Raw genomic sequence first — 22,500 nt, 5'->3', positions numbered from 1 at the left:
AATGCGGTTATTTATCTGCTTATTGCTGCTTGGAAAACACCTTGTTCTCGAATGCATGTTCACGTGGGACTAACTCGTCTTCATCGCGCGTGCCAGGATCTCAGAGAATAACTAGCAATGCAAAGGTTTCCGCCGAATGATTCGGTGTTTTAACAAAAACTTAATTCTGCTTTAAAACTCCTGCTTGACTTGCGTTGCTCGTTTTCTGTAGAGCTTAACTCGCACCGAAGCCAGAACATTGAACTGGTTGTGTGCGGCCACGGGGCAAACGTGCTTGTGTTTCTCTTAACTACTTCTACAGTGCACCCTGCGGCTAAAGTGTGAAGTATATCTGAGGGGTGAAAGCGTAGCTGGTCTTTCCGATGCGACGTAATGAGGTCCGATTGCTTCTTCAACTAAAATGCTTCTCAAGCGTCTTCAGGGAAGACGATCTCTCAGCTCTCAGGAGAGGAGTTTCTCCACCGACTCCAGAAGCTCGCCGGAGCAGTTCAGGCTCTCGAGGTCCAGCAGTAACCGATCTCCTCCGCTCGGCTCCGACGCGGAGGGGCTGGTGATGAGTTGTGGCTCCTGAGCGTCTTGGCAAAAAGCCAGAGCGTCGCTCAGAGAAAGACTGTCCTCCTGTTCCTCCCCTGGAGCGTTTCTGGCCGCGAGGAGAAGGAGAGGGACGGCGGCCATGTTGACGGACTCGGACGCCAGGTCAAGGCCGCTCTCCGTGGCTGCAGGCTGTGATGGAGGAAATATTTACAACAATGCTGATAGCGTTTTGAGGAACATTTCTGGGTTCCTCAAAGAACATCTCTATGAAGACTCGTTATTAAAGAAGCGTTTTCCACCTATTTTTTTGCAATGGAAGTGTTCCACAGAACGTTTCGTGGATATAAAGACGATATAAACACGGTTTCTACCAGCCTCGCGTTCATCTGGAGAACCTCTACCACACGCAGAGCTAAAAAAAAGACTTTGTGTAAACGATACAGGGACAAAAATGTTGTTTAGAAACATTCACCGCCGAAATAACGTTAATAAACCCGCCCTGGAGCAGGCTTAGGCTCACAATACCAGAAAAACATTGTGCTTTTGTAAAATAAAGAAAATAAACCGGGTGACGCTTGGCATGCAGACACCAGAGACATTTCTAAAGCTTTTAAATCAAGTAACTCTTACGGAAAAAACAAATATTCCCGGTAATCCGTATGAAACCAAGACAATGCATTGAGCTCGTTTACTTTCTAAAACTTTCTAAATAATCTTTTGCCAAACAGATTCTACGGATGGAGGTTCTTCATTGGAGATGCCAATAAAGAAGTCGTTTTTATCCATTCCATTGCAAAAAAAGGCAAAACATTCATGGAAAATGAACCAACATTGGTGCAAAGACGCTTTTATTTTAGAGTGTAAATTACACTGTACATGTAATCAGTTTCCTGAGAAATAAATATGTAAGTACCGATGGTTTTCTGTTCATGCCGCACACACCTCACCTTCTCCTCACCGTGGTTTTCCTCTTGTCGCCTCTTGGTCTTTGTCTTGTCTGGTTTAGGTTGCGTCTTCCATTGCTCGTCTCTCAGGAGACTGGCCGAATGTGAGTTTCTGAGAGCCCTTTGGTCCACGGGATCTAACTCCACATCGCTCCAGACCTGCGATATAAAGTGCACACTGACACATGCCACATAAAAGTGGCGAAAAATGAGGCGAAAAATGCTTGCACGCAGAGTCGCCACTTTTTTCCCCTTTAAGTGAAATCAACCAGTAATTCAATCAATTAAACCAATTTCAGCTTCGTTTTTTAAGTTACAAGAGATTCGTTTTTTAAGTTACAAGAGCTTGCATTTGATTTCAGTTTAACACAATTAGTTGAAACGACAGTCGATGTTACCATTTCTGCTGTACAGATAGCATATAGACGGTAAGATTTTAACATTATACGTGCATTTATTTATTATTTAGCTCCATATCAGCAGCAATGGCGATGTTCGTGTACAGCATTAAGAGACGGAACAGACTAAATAAGTGGAGAACGGCATCTCCAAGACGCTTCAAGAAAACCTTTAAAAGTTGAGTGAAAATGCTGTAAAACGAGGACGCTCCCAAAACAATGTCATGAATAGATTTGATCAATTAACGTCTGTTAATATAAACAAACGAGTCAACATTTGGTGCGAGCATCCTTCGCATTTAAAGCAACGTGGTGCGCTTAAGCAGAGTTTCTTAAGAGCTTTCTTGAAGCTCGACGTGGTTTCAGACGGACTGGAGGAAAAATCTCACCGGATCGTCACAATTACTGGCAGAATGAACGTTTGGAAACGTAAACTGATGTTTCCAATTGACGCACTACAACAAAAGACAGAAATAAGTGACTTAAAAGCCTTTTTAGTTGGTGAAAACACCACTGTTTTGGGCACCACTGTACACCTGGTTCTATCTATTTGTCAAAATAATACCAATAACGGTTTAGTGCTGGATTTGCATTATAAATACGAAGTCTAACATATAGTGACGACATGATGAGACCAAACACTAACCGTGTCTGCGGTGGACATCGAGGAGACCCGCTGGAACCTGACCTTTGACCCTGAAGACTGTCGACTGAGCATGGGCTCCTTGAAGGAAGACTCGCTGTTGGACACCGAGACGCAGTCTTTCCGTGACGAATGGGAAAGGAAATGCAGACAGGGCACCTTCTCGGCCAGCGTGTCTCTGTGAATCAGTCAGAAACACACACTGCGTCACACACCGCCTCCGCATCGTCCTGCTAAAGCCGCTGCGCTCGGACAGACCTGTACTTGGAGCGTATGATGGCGTAGATGAAGGGGTTGTATATGGCCGACGCTTTGGCGATGACCGCGGGAACCGCCTTGGAGTACGGCGTGAGAACGTGGCTGTACCTGGAACATGACAACAATAACCCGAGCACACCTTCAGCTCTACAAACAGCGCATGATGGTCTTTTCTGCGTTATTCGCAAGAAAACGTTGGCTACTGAATTTTATTTTCGGTTACTTCTCTGAATTTTAGCAGTAGTATTTCTGTCTTGTTTTTCGGTCCCCAAGAAAACAATCTATCTTCCTATAACAATAAATAGCAAAAAATATTCTTTAAATGTCAAAAATCAATCATTTAGTTGTGAAGCAAAATCAGTCAGTACAGATTACATCGATTGCATCTTTGCTAATGGAGGTCATTAAAAAAATTTATTAAAATAGAAACAATATTATTTTTGATAGATACACTAAATTTTATATTTTTTCCCAGATGAAAGACTTAATATCTAGTTTAATGTACAGGTTAATGTATCTTGATATAAGAATGTTAAAAAAAAAACTGCAGCAAAAAAGGAAATAATAAAAAATTAATAAAAAAATAATATATATATATATATATATATATATATATATATATATATTACATTACACATTTTTTTCAAATTGCAAATATAATAAATAGATAAGACAAACTTAATTCAATGGAAAAAAATAAGATTAACAATTAACATTTTTGTTGTTGTTGTTTATTTCACTCCACAATAATCTTGATTTAAATATGTTTAAAAACACTCCACAAATTATTCTTTTTTATTATTTTTGTCTTGTTTTCCAGTATAAATACCCCAATAAATTAAGATACATTTACTTGAGAAGCAAAATGACTTTTTTGTTCGTTTTATGATCAAAATGAAGTGAGTTAAAGCTTAAAACAATAAAATAAAATTATTTTTATTCAAGCTCAATTTTCTGACCCCACTGACAAAAACTTCTTTACTTGTTTTAAGCATGTAATCACCTAAACCTTTTCTTTTTTTTCAAAAACGTCCGTCTTATTTAGTATTAAACGTTTTCCAGTACAAATATCCAAAAGACCAAGGTACGTTTACTCCAGAAGCAAAATGACTTCCCTTTAGAAGACCAAAACAGAAGTGTATATATTTGTTCATGGGCATCATAAAGATAAACTGAATTCAAAAGGGAAACAGGACTATTTTTCTGACCCCACTGACAGATACACTCACCTTTTCTTCTCCAAATAAGAGACTTAATATACATAATATAAGTAACTTAATATACATAATATAAGTAACTAACTTTTCTCAAGTTAGTGTATCTTGATTTGCATTGAACAAAAATATTATTATTGGGTTTTTTTCATTGCAAACATTTTAAAAATAACTACCAAAACAAGGTAAACCGAGATGAGCAAGATCTTGTTTTTTAAGCATGAACTCACTCGATATCTAAAGTGAGTATCGAATTAAGAGTGTTCATACATTTGCACGGGAAAAAAAGCTCACATTTTTGTATTTGTACAGGCACCCGAGACGAACCCTGTCAGTGTGTGTTTCTACGACCTGGACGTGACCTGGACGCGTTGTGAGCCGAGCGGAAAGAACTCTGACGCTAGCGCTGAGGTGTTAGCATCTAGCCGGTTCACCCTACGCAGTCCTCATCGCCTCGGCGAACCCAGCAGCCTTTGATTCAGCCGAAAAACAGTCTTTTGGTACTTCTATAAAAGGATGTCTCTTCAGTCTGGGAACGTCTCAGATCTTCCGCATGGTTCGGCTCCCTTTAGGCCACACTTCAATCTGAAGACTTCTTAGAGACACAGTTTAAGCTGTACGCAATGTATACTATACACATCATCCTGAAGCCAATGGCTTTCTTTTGAGTGGATTGTTGGTTCGAAGACATAAAATACATCCCCCTTTGTGGTTGTTTTCTACAGTTTTTACTGGTTTCGAAATGAAATAGTTGCCGACAAGCGGCTGAATGCATCCAAGCTGATAAAAACGTGATAATCCACAGCACTCCGGTCCATCAGTTAACGTCTGGAGAAGACTAAAGATCAAACTAAAGTCCGTAATAACAATTCCTCCTATGAAAAAGTGTCAAAATCCAGCCATTTATTAGTTTGGAGAGGTCTTGTAAACGGATGCAGATTTCTCTCCTGATTCAGAACAGAACACAGTTATTATGGATTATAGACTCGCGTTTTAGTTTAAAACATCTTAATGCTGGATTAGTTCGATCTTTTGTGTCCTCCAGACGTTCACCGATGGACCGGGGTGCTGCGGGTTATTCTGACGTTTTGATCGGACTCTCATTCCGACGGCACCCATTCACTTCAATGCTAAATTTCTCCAAATCCGTCAAAACTATAACCTCTGCCTTTAGCGCACTGGAATACAACCAGCTAAAAGTCAAAACTCATTTCAAGCAGATTAGCTATGTTTCCATGCACAAATTTTGCATTAAAAAACCCCAACAAGATCTGCGTGAATTCTAGTAGCATAACGCATGCCCTTTTTTAGGAAAAAATCTTATACGATTGGAAAATAAATAAATGGAAACACGTCCATAATGCACAAAAAAGACCTGACTTTGAGACGGACTGGCCTCATTTAAAATAAAATTAATACATGAAATGAAAATGATCACAACTGTGTTGGTTTTTGCTTAAAACTAGGCTGTAAAAAAATTCTTAATACAAAGGCATTGATTGTTTTAAGGAAATACTAAAAAAAGCATAATATCTTAAGTCATTTTACTTCCGCAGTATACCAGTCCGCTCCTTTTTTTTTTTTAAATGGTTAGATATTTAAACTAGAAAGCGAGACAAAAACGATGCTTCTTAGCAGAAAATAAAAGCTCGGATTCGAGGCGCCGGCGCCTTTTCCGGTTTTGCGCGCAAGTTCAAATCGCTCGTTTGAATGAAGGTGTTTTACCCCGCCCAGGCGATGAGAGTCACGCATGCGTAAGGAGACCAGGACAGGACGAACACGATGATGACCACGAACGCGATCTTCGCCAGCTTCCACTCCGTCTTTATGGACTGCTGCTGGAGGAGCGCCGTCTTCCTCACGTGACTGCCCAGCTTCTCCAAGTCCCTGAACACACAAGAAGAAGGACGAGGGGACTTGCTTTTACAAGACCGGCATCGTGCTCGATCCGACAGACAGGGCGCGTGCGGGCGGGCGCGTGCGCGGAGAAAACAGCGCGTGGAGCGCGTGCGCTTTTAACGAGATACAGCTATTAGAAAATCTACGTGAGCGTGCTAAAATAATCTCAATACTGAGAAAATCGCCTTTAAAGTCGTCCGAATGACGCTTTGATGCACGTATGAACGGAAATGTACTAAATATCTTCATAATGCACGATTCTTATTGAATATGCTACTGGTTTCTGGCGTGAAAGAAAAGAGAGTCATGTTGAGCCGCGCAATGCATTGCTGGTTATTGCTACAAATACAGCTTCTGTGCTCCAGGATCATATATGAGCATTGCTTTTCGTGGTGTTTAGGGAACTCCAATCACTTTTTAATCGTGCAGATAAGAGCAATAGGTTAATCAGAAATGGAAAGGGTCTACTTTTCTTTGCGCGCCTGATAAGGACGAAACGTCGTGCTTTTGTGAAATAAAGGAAACTAAGCGTGCTGTCTCTGTGGTCTTTGTTTAGAAATGCGTCGCAAAAATGAAATGACACACAGGCACAGATATATCTATAGAAGGCTTAACATATCTACTTTTAAGTCTAATTGAAATGTTTAATATATAATGTAGAGAAATCTAGATTTTCTGTAAAGCTGCTTTGAAAAGTGCTGCACAAACAGAATGAACTGAACTGAATTCTCAATGCATACAGCAGATATTTCATAACGTATTAATATTTACGGTTACATGCTGAAAATAATGCTGACAATAATAGCAAAAAAAGCTATATGGGTCTATATTTAAGAAATGATAATAAATTAATTGATCAGTATGTTTATAAAAGGTGTAGAGCACACATTATATTGGGCAGTGTATTAAATATTAAACTTATAAAATAATGCATTAAATTAATGTAATCAGTGAGAGTATTATTTTTACAAATTGTAAATGTATCTAATATTAATTAATGTAAATTACACAATGTGCATTTGATATATATAGTGTTACTCTATTGAAATAATATATATATATATATATTTTTTCAATAGATTAATACTATATATATATATATATATATATATATATATATATATATATATATATATATATATATCAAATACACACACATATATATATATATATATATATATATATATATATATATATATATATATATATAGTTTAGCATTGCACTTTTAATAAAATAATTTATATGGAACTTGTCTGGGTTTGATGTTGATTGATTACAGTCAGGATTATTGTCATTACCCAAAGCTAAAATCATTAAATAAATTAATAAATATATAATTAGAGCTCATTTTCATGGAAATTGAATAACCAAAATAACTAAAACTAAATAAAACTGCATGGAAATATAAAAAAAAAAAACAAAGACTAATAATATGACAAAAACACTCAATCTTCAATTTATTTCACTTAATTAATTAAATAAAAATTCTAAAAATAAAATAACTAAAAATAAAAAATAAATCTAATGCAAACCACCAAAGAGTATGAGTAACGTCAGGTTTCTTTCATCAGTCATTTAAATGGCTATTAAAGCAACTGACCGAATATATATTGAGAAATCGAAGGAATAAATCTGAGAAGGTTGTACCTGCTGGTGCTCCGAATGGCGAGGAACATGAAGAAGTAGCAGTAAGAGATGACTCCCAGCGGGATGAAGAAGACGAAGCAGCAGAGCATCAGCGTGTAGCTCTTGTTGGCCGGCGTGGACGTCACGTAGTCCCACGTGCACGACGTCATGAGGCCTTCTGGGATATAGGAGCCTGTCCGAGAAACACTGAATCAGGACACTCAGAAAACACATGACAAGTGAGGAAAAAAGAGGGCGACGGATGAGTCTTATCAAGAGTGAAAACCCTTCAAACAGAGTTTATCTCATGGCACCAGATCTCCGCTGTGTTTTTAGAGATTTTTGTTTCTGAACAAATGTGCCTAGATTTTCTTCAACTAAAATACTTCACATTTTCTTTTTTTACTAAAAATAGACTAAAATACTTCAGATTTTCTTCAACTAAAACTGGACAAATAATTAAGATTCAGATTTTATTTGACTAAAACTAAGCTAAAATACTTTCGATTTTTTTTATTACAACTAGACTAAAAAAACTTCCCATTTTATTTGACTGAAATTAGATTAAAATACTTCAGATTAAGATTTTCTTTTTGACTAAAACCAGACTGAAAACTTTTTTTTACTAAAACTCGACTAAAATACTTTAGATTTTGTTTTTTGATTAAAACTAGACTAAATACTTCATATTTTCTTCAACTAAAACTAGACAAATAATTAAGACTAAAATACTTCAGATTTTATTTGATTAAAACCAGACTGAAATATTTTAGATTTTCTTTCTGACTAAAACTAGGCTAAAATACTTTAGATATTCATTTTTGACAAAAACTAGGCTTAATTCTTATTAAATAAAAACTCAGCTAAGGTGCTTCAGATTTTCTTTGAATGAAACTAAAATACTTTATATTTTCTTCCGGACTAAAAACTTGTTTCGATTTTCTTCGACCAAAACCGCTGAGAATCGTAGCCCGTCACGACCTGACCGTGACAAAACACGACGGGGGTTGAATAAATAAGATAAAAAGCGGTTCATGCTCACTCCATCCCACAAGAGGAGCCAGACTCCAGCTCAGAGAGTAGATCCAGACCAGGAGGATGATGCCGAGCGTCCGGCGTCCAGACGTCCAGCGCATGGCCTGCAGGGGTTTGGTGATCACCACGTAGCGGTCGATGGAGATGGCCAGGAGGTTGATCATGGACGTGATGCCGAACAGAGCGCCGCAGAAGGCGTACATCTTGCAGCCTGCGAGGAGAAGCAGATGTGTGAGGCGGGAACGGACGGTATCTCGGGCAGCGTCTTGAAGGGGAGGACGGGAGAGTAACTACCCAGTTCACCGAACACCCACTCCTTGTACATGCAGTTGACGAAGAAGATGGGCGACTGAGTGATGGCCATGAGGAAGTCGCTCACTGCCAGGTTCATGATGAAGTAGTTCGGGGGAGTCCGGAGCTTCTTGTTGCTGAAACACAGAACGCCTTCGTTCACGGCCTTTTCCTCCAAACACAGATAAACCTTGCGTGCACAGATCTTTCACTACACGCACGTTAATGCAGTGGTATGTCAGGATTCAGACGATGAGTGCATTTCTGCGTGGTGGGCGAGCAATCAATTAATTGGATTTTTAGGTGAAATGTTAAAAAAAAATTAACATGCATGCGTACGAGTCATATTTGATCTAGTTATGGAGAAAAAACGGCTTGGTTTTATTTTCAACTGACGCTGAGACTTCTTAAACTGAAAAAAAAACAAGATTAAAAAAAATTAAAAAAAAAAATATATATATATATATATATATATATATATATATATATATATATATATATATATATATATATATATAAATTAAATATTTATATATATATATTAAAATATATATATATATATATATATATATATATATATATATATATATATATATATATATATATATATATATTATATATAATATAAAAATTAAATAATTTTATGTTTTTATTATATATATCATTTATTAATATATATTATATATATATATATATATATATATATATATATATATATATATATATATATATAAAATATTTGTATATGTTTTTATTATATATATTATTTATTATGTATTAATATATGTTTTTTATTTAATATATATATACACACACAAAAAAATATATATAATTTTTTTAAAAAGATAGTAAAAAATATAGATATATTTTAATAAAAAACATATGAATTTATTTTTATATTTTTTATTCTATATATATATATATATATATATATAATAAAAATAAGATAGTAATATATATATATATATATAGTAAAAACCATATATATGATTTTATTTTTATATTTTTTTATTATATATATATCTATATATACACACAACTTGGTGCAGATGCTTATGTATAAAAGATGAAATCTGATGCTAGTAATGTAAATCATTGAGATATTTATAGCAGTGCAGCAGATACTGACATAAAATGATCTAAATATAAAGTAAAATGATATTGACATGATCAAACATCTGATGCAATGCTGATTGAAATAAAGGCTCCTCAGAAGATGTGAGATGTTTCGGAGGAACAGCGAAAGTAAAGCTCCTCAAAAGATCCTGAAGATCGGACTCTTCTAGAAAACGACCGATGGAGGATCCGAGCGTCTTCAATACGAGTACAAAGATGCTAAAGCGCTATCTGAAGCTGGATGTTTGTACAATTACAACAAACAAGCTTTATTTCTCAGTCAGACGTTTGTCCTCGCCGCGTTGCTCATTTAGAAAGCCATATAATGTAATGCGGTCGGGTTAAAACAGCGCCAGGGAAGCCTACGCTGTTGAATGAGTTTATTGATTCACCACACTGTGTCTGAGGGGATTCACTAAACCACAATCACTGTGATTGCACATCATCTCATTAATGCTACAGTCACCGTTCACACAATTCGCTGTGATTGAAGTCCCCCGTCTGACACCTCGTCCCCGTCCATCAGGCATTAGCAGCTCTTCACCAGAACAACACGGCCTTTCCTAGAAACCTCTCAGCCGACAGACGACCTCCAGAGAGACGCTTCACGAGGACAGGCTGTGATTTTCCTCACGTACAGTACGGTTTAATCAGAGGCTGCTCGTGACGGAAGCAGCCGCGTTCGGTCAATCTGGGGCTTTGTTAAAGAGCCACTTTGGGCAAAAAACGAAAATTAGGAGCAAATGCGCGGCGCCCAAGACGCGGGTGAGTTTATTTCTCCATCAGGTTTGTAGCGTTCCATCAGCGTCTCGGCAGTGGATGTGAATGGGTGCCGTCGGAATGAGGCGACGTCACAGTAACCCAAAGCGAAGCGAAGAAGACAAAAGATGGCGCAAATTCATCATTGGGATTCTGGTCTGAATCAGGAGAGAAATCAGAGACTTCACAATGGGTTTGTTTCATCTTTTGTCTTCTCCTGATGTCAACTGATGGACCGGAACGCTGTGGATTATTCTGATTATTCTCATTCTGACGGCACCCATTCACATCCATTGACGAGACACTGATGCAGAGGCGCCTTCCCACAAGTCCGATGAAAAAACGCGCTCATCCCAATCTTGAATGGCCCGGGAGTGAAGACGTTTCAGTCACGCTTTCGGGTCAAATATCACTTGATGCATGAAGTGAGTTACACCAAACATAAAAAGCGCATTCATCAGTGCATGTGTTACTCCGAAGATACGAAGCTGTCTTCCGATGGAGGCGAAATAAATTGCACGAGCCGAAAAATGATATAAACGTTACGAGCTTGCCTAAGCGCGCATTAACGAATTCCGTCCGCCGCAGAGTACAGTTAAACAGAGATGGGCGCCAGAATAAGCTCGGGCATCGGTGAGCAGGTCATCAGCGGCTTCGCTTCCGTCTCTTTCATTGACCGTTTCCACTTCCACATGATCACCCCAAACCCTACAGGCCTGCATGTGCATCTGATTAATTACGGTCAAAAAACGCTTCGCTTTGCTGACAGCCAGCGTGCATCATGTTACATAATTGCATGGTTTGATTACATTACGCAATCATATTGCGAGCGGACATCAGCTTCTAGAACACGCTTTAAAAACAAATACGATCTCATTCAACATATTTTTAAAGGTTTAATAGTGGTTAATGCTAGTCAACAGAATTAAGTGATTTAACTCAGTTAGATCTAATTAGTTAGCGCAATATCTAACATAAACTAACAATGGCCAGGTATTTGTACATTTTTATAAAGCTAGTCACCGTGCAACTAATGTTGAAACTTTTCATTTTGAGACATATCAGTAAATATGAAGAAATAACAAATTCAAATTAAAATAAGCTTAAGCAAAGAGTCTTTTAAGCCATATTATCAAAAGAATAATAAAAGACAAAAGCCAATATTCTATAACCATTCTTCAGAATTTCCACATTTTCTCCACAGAATGAAAGAAAGAGCATATAAGGGTTTTTTTTTTTTTTTTTGCATGTGCATGCGTTCGTTCCTCAAGATCGGAGTCAGGTCTTTAGCACTCGTAAGTGTGTGTGTTTTGTTCTCAGAGCTGTGATCTATAAGAAAGCGTCATGGGAGCGAGGAGAGAGGTGCTCTTCGAAAGTGAGAGCTGAACAAATGCAGAAAGTGTGTCGGCGGCCCTGGAGGATTTAGAGAGAGGCACGCTCCCCGGCTTCCCTAAACACTGAAAACACAATACAGCAACCTCTGAAAGATGCAACTCAGCCATGTCTTACTTTAAGCATTTCTCTAAAACCTCTAAATTCATCTCGTACTCCTGGAAAACCGGCCTCGTGCGCTTTACCAGCGAGACGCGAAATATGTACCAATAAGCACATATTACTGCGGCTTCCGAAAGAAACACCTTTTATTCCTTTTCTCACCGTAAAGGCTTCGATTGATGAAGCGTAACATGCGCACCGTTACTTGAAGGATATCGCTTATTAATAAACAACAATGCTTCACACATACAGATGTGTTTTCATAGACGCTAGGTTTGTTCGGTAGTTGAGTTTGTTAACACTACAGGTTTAGGGTTGGATTTAATAAAGCATTCACTATATCAACATCAGAAAGTAACGTGCCAGGGTTCACGTATTGAACCTGTTTTTTAGCTTTACTCAGTGGAAATTTCTCATCGAAGCGGCGGCGAATCTCTTGCGGTGAGGTACGTAAAAGCGGTGTTGCACAAAAAGTGCACAGAGGTACATATTTTTATGAAAACAGGTTGTGGCAAAATATATTATTAAACTGTTAATGACTCGTTTTAAGATTTGAACGTGCAAGTGCCTTCTGAAATATGAAATGGTTTTCGAAATCATAGCCTAAATATGCAATGAGTGAGTCGCGGAATAATTCACTTAACCGATTTGTTCAAAGAGTCGATTCGTTCGGAAAAAGAGCAAGCCCTAGTGATGAATCGCTGAATCGCCGACTCGCGATTCGCTTAAACAGACGATTCATCCAGAAACCACGCAAGCGAGTGAATCGTTGTCTCACCCCATTAGTTCGAGAACGTGGATTTATTCAGTGACGGAACTGCTGTGCGCATCGAAGTGAAAAAATGAAGACTACGATGAAAATTAGTTATCGGCAAACTTCAGCTAACTACTCCCGTTTAGCCGCGATTAACCACATACCTTCATTTACAGAAATGACATAATTCTACAGGTTTTGCATTGAATCTAGGTAAAGAATCCGCCCCAGACCGCGTTCTCTTCTGTATATCTGCTCGTCATCATGAAGCCTCAGTGTGTCTGCTGTCATCATGTATTACTGACGGCGAAGCATCCCTCTCAGCAAAGACCAAAATAAACCTGTCAGTATAAAACCACGTCAGGACTGCTGGACTTCAAGTATACAGCAGTACAAGTGATTAAAACAAAAGACTAAATCAGCAGTGAGTCACACTGAAGTTATTAAGACGAAACTTTTCACAACATTAGTTGGCACAAACCTCGGTATACTAGAATATGACTTAAAATCTTTTTTTTTAATGCGATACTGTGAAAAAAAGAGTCCTAAATGTCTCAAAAGCGGCACAGATTTGCTAAACGAACTCTATTCATAGTATTTATAGTATTGTAAGTAGTTGAGTATTATTTTATTTACTGGTTTGGAACATTTCAGATTTCGTTACCGTTTTCTCTTCTGCTCACCGGGGCTGCTTTTGTGTGATACAGTAAAAATACAGTAAAAATACAGTAAAAATATTTGTACAGTTTGTCGAGTAACGTAATTCATTTCTGTGAAGCGCAGACGAATTTTCAGCTGATTCTACTGATTACGATTTTTTTTTTTTTGTGGAAACCGGTGCGTTTTTCTTCTTCAAGGACTCTCTGACGAACAGAACGGTCAAAAGAACAGAATTTATTTGAAATAGTAATTTTTAATAACATTAAAATGAGCAAAATGCTTCGTATTTTTGTGGAAACTGTAATATATTGCCATTCGAAGGTTTGGCATCAGCTGACAGTGAAGACATTTATAATGTTACAGAAGGTTTCTATATCAAATACATGCTGTTCTTTTGGACTTTATATTCATCAAATAATCATAATGATTAAAATAATATCAGCACAGCAGCAGGTCAGTATATTATTGCGATTTCTGAACACCTGCTGAAAATTCAGCTGGGCTTCACAGAAATAAATTATGGTTTACCCCATAATCACAAAGAAAACAGCTCTTTTGCATTGCAATATGATTTCGAATTTTTCCCTGTATTCGCCGTATTTTTTCTCGAATAAATGCAGCCCTCACAAGCGGAAGAGTCTGAAACGAATCGAGCCACGAGGTCCTACCTGAAGAAAGCGTACATGACCAGCATGTTTCCGATCACTCCCACGGCCCCGATGATGGCCACGAAGAAGGCCACTATGTAGTGTGCGTGATCGGGGACGTTCACTTTCCTGAAGAAGCCTCGCTCCGTGTCCACCGGCTCCTCCATACCTGCCCCAGAGACAGAGAAGACGCTCTGAAGACCTCATAAAGCCTCTCGACACACCTCCAGCTCTCTTCATCCGCTCGCAGCACTGTTCGGGGTTTGGTGGAGCTCTTATCTATTGCATGGCGCATGTGATCCGAGAGGCTTACTGGAAATAAGAGCATGCTCTGTTTGAGCCCTGGCTCTTCCTGAACCCGAAAAACCGCCTCCGGCTCCGAAAACACGGACCAAGCAATAACGCGTGCCGCAGATGAACTTATTTTCAAAATGAATATGCTTCGTGGCGGACATGTATGTCTGGATGAGCTTCAGCGCACTTTCGGTGCGTGGCTAATATTACATGTTATGAAACAATATTTTGAGTCTCAGGAGGACACTGCAATCTTGAAAACATGGGGACTGTCCAAAAATAGCTTGAATGTGAACATTGTATTCAGTCTCCATCTTTATTCAGCTCGTATGATCCAGATTACCTTTACTTTTAACTCCCTCCTAACAGAATTAGTTGAACTTTTAAAACACGCTCATTATTATTACACAAAGCAAAATAATAAATGAAGAAATAAATAGGGCCAAAATATCATTAAAATACATGATAAATATATAACTCTAGAAAATGTGCTTTTGACAAAATATATATAAATATATATATAGTTTTTCAATAAAAATAAAAATAATAATAATTAAATAAATTAAATAACTATATTTAAATAATTAAATATAATTTCTTGAATTTAAATAAAAATGTTTTTCTTTTTATAAACAGTTTAAAGCATGTGTATATATATGTGTGTGTGTGTGTGTGTGTGTGTGTGTGTTTAAGGGGGAAACGCAAACATATAAACAATTCAATCGCAATAGATGATAAATTTAATGATAATCAAAACTCGCTTTTGAAATGAATAGGAATTTATGAAAAAAACTATTACAAATACAATTTGCAGGCAACCAGCTTCAAGCTGATTTTTGAGTCATCCCAACTTATTATGAGGTTTGTAAGTTAAGAAAACTTAAAATTTTAAGTTTGGTCAACTTTTTCTTTTTTTTTTTTTTTTTTACAGTGTAGACAAGAGCGAGGAAGTTTCGATTAATTTCTGATTAGATCAGAGATTTAATTTTTTTGGTCCAAAACGCTAAATTCAAACAAAAAAATTCATGCCTATTTATTGTTATCTTTTTTATTTATTTATTTATTGCTTATTGTTATTGATTTAAAATGTTCTTGCAACCGCAAACAAATAAAAATGTATTGGTATCCATTTTTTCCCCAGTACAGTAAGACAAACACCAGTTTCCAGATATTGAATATTTTTATATTTCATTACTGTATATGAACCAATCCCTTCAGTCGGAGGAGAAAGCGCCCTGCGGCTCTGAATATTGATCTAAAGGTGAAGAGAAGACGAGTTTATGAAAACAGACAATTATGAATATTAAGTTACGAGACGCCATAAAGAGCATACTTCACATTTTGCAGGAGAGCTTTATAATTATCGAATCATTTAAATTGGACACCGACAATGAGCCTACGATTAAAGGAAGTAATTAAACTCGAGAGAGAGTGATTAAATGCTCTAGGTGCCATAAGAGGATTTGTCTCTCTTTATTTATTTATTTAGCGTTAATATGATCAAAAGGGTCGTGCAAAAATATGACTATAAAACCCAAAAAAGCTCCTGCAGCGTTTTACTGCAGATCCAGATTGTTTTTATGCCATGACGGCTTTAAAAAGTGCATTTTTATTAGTTAAAAGAACTGCATTTAGACTTGAGCGACGAAGCGTATGAATTATTATCAGTCATTAAAGGCTTCTTTATTCTCACTGGGACCCCTCGAAATAAACAGAAAGTCTCAAATCTTTTATTTTTCCATCATATGACTTTAAAATAGCAAACAGCCAAAGGCCTCACTCAGAGAGACGTCACTAAAACGAACACAAGCCCGGCCAGAAACAGCCCTATCGCCACGAAAATGCGGGTTTAGCAAAGACTTTTAATACAAACACAACACATTTCAGGCCTCATTCCCAATATAACGCTGGAGTAAAATCACGATAGGGCGATTTTTCTGCTTTGTGTCTAAAATATTGGACAAAGGGACACGGTTTAACGAACAAAAGCTGAAATCGAAGCTGAATGAGAGGCGGAAAATAATCGTAATTACTCATAATGATTGATTTTTGTGACAGATTCAGTTAATTAATTTATTCATATTTAATAAATTAAAGCATTAAAATAATTATTAAGTGCATATAAAGACATGAGCATACATTTGGAAATATTTACATATATATACACATATATATATATATATATATATATATATACATATATATACACATATATATACACATATATATACATATATATATATATATATATATATATATATATATATATATATATATATATATAAATGTAAACATTTTTAAAAAATATTTTTATAAAAATTATAAAAATATTCATGCAAGTGTGTGTATTCATATATAGTTAATAAATATACCCAGTGTGCACACAAATAATACGCAAGCAAAAATGTTCACTTTCTGATTAACCATTTTAAAAAAACTAACAGAAAACAACGCATTAAAATAAAGACACAAACACATAAATGAAGAAAGCTGTGTTTTAGGGCTAAAATAACATTTTGACAAATACATAAAAGCCTTTTTTGTAGAACTTTTCAGTATTTAATTTCTCGTGTGTTGAAGGGTTTTACCTGCGGCGTGCTCTCAGTCCGGCTCTGCTGTGATCCAGTGAGATGCGTCCACATGCGTCCGGATGCTGGTGAATGTGAACGGCTCCGGCTGTGTTCTAATCCACTGGAGAGGCGGGGCTTCACTCAACAGGAGCTCCATACTGCTAAAGTCACTTCCTACTGCCCGCCATTTGTTCCTCGCCGCTGAAGGGACTGTAATGTCATGCCGTGCATGTTTCCTGGTGTGACCATAAACCTCTCATATACTCATAAACTCATGCATATACTACTGCACTACATCACAGCAACAACAACATCGTCTTATTTGTTTCTGCATTTATTTTGAACTGCAGGTTATTTCTGTTTTCCCTTCAGCTAAAGGTTTAACTGCTTGCACTGTTGAGCTGAAAAACTAATTTAGCAAGTAACTTTCTTATTACGTGAGAGAGAAAAAAGAGATTTTTTTACAATGGCAATTTGCTAGATATAAACTGTGAGAATTAAACTCTGAGATATAAAGTCAGTCAGTAAGTGAGATATGGTACAAATGCATGTGAATGAAGAATTATGAGATGTGAATTGAATACTGAGAGACATTATGAGATAAATTCAGAGTTGTAAGGTGTGTATTTGAAATTGAGAAATATCATTTATGAGATATAAATGAAAATGAGAATATCAATTAGAAAAATGGAAATAATGAAATATATAAATTAAAATGTATAAACTCGCATTTAAAAGCTATTTATAAACGTAGAATTGAGATAAACCGTATAAACACGTGAAATAATAAAGTATATGTAATAAAAATATTATAAAGAATTATGATTGCAAGTATAAATGTAGACTTCTTAGGTTCTATCCCACAATTTTGAAAAAAAAAAAAAAAAAATTACCAAAAAAATTGTCAAAACAAAGCGAAAAAAATTAAAAATTCCCTTTTCCTTTTGGATTTGGACTCATGTGAAACAGGCAGAACTGAGAAATAAAAATGAAATAAAATGTTTGTTTTTAATCATTTATTTTATTTCAAGTCAAGGAAATAGTTTAGTTTTTGTGTTTGACTATTTTTATTTATATATAAAAATTATATATAATTAATTTTTTTAATTTAATTTAATTTTATATATTTTTTATTTTATTTAATATTAATTTAGTTAATTGTTTTATTTATTTTTATTTTATTTTATTTAATTTTATTTATTTTTTATTTATTTATTTTTTTATTTTTATTTTATTTAATATATATATATATATATATTATATATATATATATATATATATATATATATATATATATTTATTATTTTTATTTATTTTTTTCCCTTGAAAGCAAATCTTTCTTTTTTTAAAAAAACCTTTGGTTTTGCATGTAAACTTCAACCAAATGGCCAGACAGTCTCAGTAGGTGCTCCGAGTGTTTTAGCACATATAAGACTCCCGATAAACTCTCCCCGGGTCAGAATAAAAGAACTGGACAGCAGCTTTTAAAATAAGCATCCATGTGTGAAGAGACTCCTCAGAGACAAACGCCTGCGCAGATGAAAGCTCACCGCCGCTGATCGGATCATCTACCTGCTGCTCGCTCACCCTTCACACACACACACACACACACACACACACACACACACGCAGACGAGACTGACATGTGTCTAAAAAAAGCAAATGAAGCAGTACTAACACAAAAGCCTTGACCATATCTCTACACCTAAATCTAACTTTACCCACGAAAACACATCATTTCTAATGTGCACATAAACAGCAATTATCTTTGTTAAAATTAGCCTCTAATTTAGTACACAACACTAGTTGCAAGACTTTTTTCCCTTAAGAAAATTAAAAACATATCGCAGTTAGCTTTCTAAATAATATATAAATAAATAAAAATAAATAAATATATATATATATATATATATATATATATATATAAATATATATATATATATATATATATATATATATATATATATATATATATATATATATATATATATATATATATATATATATTATATATTATATATATATATATATATTAAAAGATGGAGCTCTATATCGTGTCACTGTACCTTCATTTGAGCAAAAAAAAGAAAAATCATGCATGGTTGCTTTTCATTGCTCTGTAAGTGATCTCTGTGTGGCATTTAAACAAAAGCTCTCAGCGATTGCATCGATCCTTTAGTGAAGATCAATCCTGGAGAAACACGAGCATCAGATTTTAGATGGCTCAAGGATGCAATCAGTTTCATCTTCCCATTCATCTGTTTCCACAAACATTATCAAGAAAACCGTCTCTTTCCAGCACTGATAGTAATGTTCCTCGAGCAGTAAATCAGGGTATTATTCTGATTCCTGAAGAAATGATGCTGAAAAATCACAGAAATAAATTACGCTTTCGCACGCATTCACCGAGAAAGCAGCTTCTTTGGATCGTAATAATATTTCATAATTTTAACTGTATTTTTGATCAATTAAACGCAGCCTTGGTGAGCAGGAGAGGCTTAAAACCTTACTGATTTTATATTGATTTATTTTATATTAGCGTTTTGGGACGAATTATTGCTTTAGCTAAATCTATTCCTGATGTCGTCGTTGCAGCTTATGTGTTTTAGGATTGATCAAAAAAATAATAATAATAATTAAAAAATGACTTTGTCTCAATTTAACCCTAAACCCGTCGGAAGCCTGATGTTTCGGCAGATGCTGTTTTGAACGGCACGTCTTTCTTGTCCTTCCCCGAGGACAGATCATAAAAAAAACTCAGCCGGAAAGACCTTCGCTGGTTTATCTACGGAGAAGCAGAGCCTTCGGGATCTCCAACGAGCAATGAAAGCCAATGGGTGCCGTCAGCATAAGAGTCCTAGAGGCTTTTAAAATCATCCACAGCGCTCCGGTCCATCAGTTAACATCCGCAGGAGACAAAACCCTCAACAAGTTCTTAATATGAATAGTTAGTGCGGTTGAGTAGAATTAGGGAAGTAGAATAAGGCATTAATATATGCTAATGAGATTCACGCTAATAGGTGTAACCGTAAAAAAAAGCATCACGGATAATCCATCAACTTTTATAGATGTTTTACTAACTATATGTAACTCACGTGTTAACTAATTGCAGCTAACTCTCAGAGTAGACTAGTTAGGGTGGGTTTAGGGTTAGTAGAATAAGTTTATGATAGTAGTATGTTGGAAGATATTAAGCAGGAAGTCTATTAATACTCTAACGGCCGCTAGTTAACATGTAGTTACGGTTAGTAGAAATTAGTCAACCGGTTGTATTTCAATGCTCCTGAAGAGAACGATCTGATCGGTTTAGCATCGTTTCTGCACGATATTCATATTCAGCGCTCGGTCATATTTACAAGTGTTTACCGTCTTATTTCCAGCGTGCATCATGAGAGAGGTGTCACAGATATCAGGCGTCTCCGCCGTGGCTCCTCGCCAAGCCCCGGTCGTCATGGAGACCAGGAGGCCCTCGGTGCGTTCGCCGCCTAAATCGGGCCCCGCCGCCAGACGGCCCCGGGCCGCTTCAGACCCGTCTGACATGTCTGTGTCACGTCGCCCGCAGACACACACTGGACACACTACATCAAACTAGAACCGGAGAATAAATATATAATCATTCGATGAAAAAAAGTTAAGAAGGTTATATATATATATATATATATATATATATATATATATATATATATATATATATATATATATATATATATATATATATATATATATATATATATATATATATATATATATATATATATATATATATATATATATATATATATATATATATATATATATATATATATATATATATATATATATATATATATATATACATATATATATATATATATATATATATATATATATATATACACATATATATATATATATATATATATATATATATATACACACACACACACACATATATATATATATATTCTTCTTAACCTAACTTTTGTTAAATCAAATCAAATCAAATTATTAAATGAAAACATGGTATTGTTAAGTGAAATAAAGCTGAAATAAAATAAACTATATGTACTGGATGAAAAAGACTGTTAAATTAAATAAATCAAAGCTAAAAAAATTGTCAACTCAATTAAAATATAAATTATAAAATAAAATTATTAAAATTATAAAATAAATATGTCACCATTCAATGAAATCTTGATGTTGTTAAATAAAACCCTTAAAGACCATTCAGTCAAAATATATATATATATATATATATATATATATATATATATATATATATATATATATATATATATATATTATATCAGAGACTTTTTCTTTAGTTGATTTGCATAAAGCATAAATCAAATCAAATGAAAATATGAATTAAAAACATGCTATTGTTAGGTGAAATAAAGCGGGATTGATGAAAGATTTCATATCGCTAACTAAACTATTCACTGATGCATGTTGTTAATGAAAAACCTAAAATAAAGTCAAATATAAATCTTATAAAATGAGAATGCAATCAAATGCAAAAACAAAATATACTGCATTATGCGCATTATAAAGAAATAAATTGTATTAGTAAAATAATAAGTTTTTTTAAGAACTGAAATTCGCTGTAAAGTTCGCAAAGAGTATGCTTTACAAGAAAATACTATTTCGGTCTTAAAACATGTCGCGTTTAATGCGGTGCATTAGTTAATAAAGCACAAAGCAAAACTAGAAATATATGAATAAAAGCCAAATAATCTAAAAACACCTTTAATATGAAATATCTATAATAAAGAAAGGGCTCTGTCCTGAATCAAAGGGTTCTTCTGCTTTGTCTCATTACTTCTGGTGCTTTTGAGAGAGAAAGCCATCCTCAGTGCAAAAAAGAAAAACATTTTCACCTGAGATTAGGAGGAAAGATGGTTATTTTTACACAGAGATTGTTCTTTCTGTTGAATTCAGAAGAGAAGCTTCACTGATAAAAGCCAGAAGCTGAAATGATACCGAGATGCACTTAACACAGTCACACACAGCAGAATATTTCATATTAGTTATGCCAAGCCACATGATTTGCTTGCAATTATTATTATTATTATTATAACTATTTGAGATCGCGCTGGATCCGAAGCACACCACGTCTTAAAAGTGAAGATGCAATAAAAGAATCAACATACAAAAGGATGACGGGACGTCTTTAACACTTCTTGAGTTACAGTTTTTGTAATACAACTTAAAAAAGTGGGCTTTTTTCGTCACCACCGGCACATAATTCACCACAGTCCTACTAATGTAAAAATAATATCTATATAAAATAATATAAGTCATTTTCAGCATCCTGTGCACCATCTACAGCAAATATACGTCCACAATATTTAATATTTTAGCTTCATTTGTCTGATACGCTG

The 22,500-nt window shown here is 35.4% G+C and overlaps 1 protein-coding gene across 1 annotated transcript in view; it reads right to left on the bottom strand.

The window, feature by feature from the left end:
• The window catches only part of opn4xa (opsin 4xa), a 15,790-nt gene extending 1,293 nt beyond the window's left edge, over positions 1 to 14,497 (bottom strand). Inside the window, exons 1-9 of the mRNA XM_043231710.1 lie at positions 14,295 to 14,497; positions 8,847 to 8,980; positions 8,560 to 8,763; positions 7,539 to 7,710; positions 5,717 to 5,878; positions 2,778 to 2,885; positions 2,523 to 2,697; positions 1,482 to 1,637; positions 1 to 723 (exon numbers count right to left, since the gene is read on the bottom strand). The exon at positions 1 to 723 is cut by the window's left edge and continues 1,293 nt beyond it. Of these exons, the coding sequence (XP_043087645.1) occupies positions 442 to 723; positions 1,482 to 1,637; positions 2,523 to 2,697; positions 2,778 to 2,885; positions 5,717 to 5,878; positions 7,539 to 7,710; positions 8,560 to 8,763; positions 8,847 to 8,980; positions 14,295 to 14,440 (1,539 nt within the window). The 5' untranslated portion in view covers positions 14,441 to 14,497 and the 3' untranslated portion in view covers positions 1 to 441. The remainder of the gene's footprint in view (positions 724 to 1,481; positions 1,638 to 2,522; positions 2,698 to 2,777; positions 2,886 to 5,716; positions 5,879 to 7,538; positions 7,711 to 8,559; positions 8,764 to 8,846; positions 8,981 to 14,294) is intronic.
• Positions 14,498 to 22,500: the final 8,003 nt, after the last annotated feature.

The sequence above is a fragment of the Puntigrus tetrazona genome, unplaced genomic scaffold (genome assembly GCF_018831695.1).
Source record: "Puntigrus tetrazona isolate hp1 unplaced genomic scaffold, ASM1883169v1 S000000401, whole genome shotgun sequence".
In the NCBI taxonomy this organism is placed as follows: Eukaryota; Metazoa; Chordata; class Actinopteri; order Cypriniformes; family Cyprinidae; genus Puntigrus; species Puntigrus tetrazona.
This window is presented reverse-complemented; position numbering and strand designations above follow the sequence as displayed.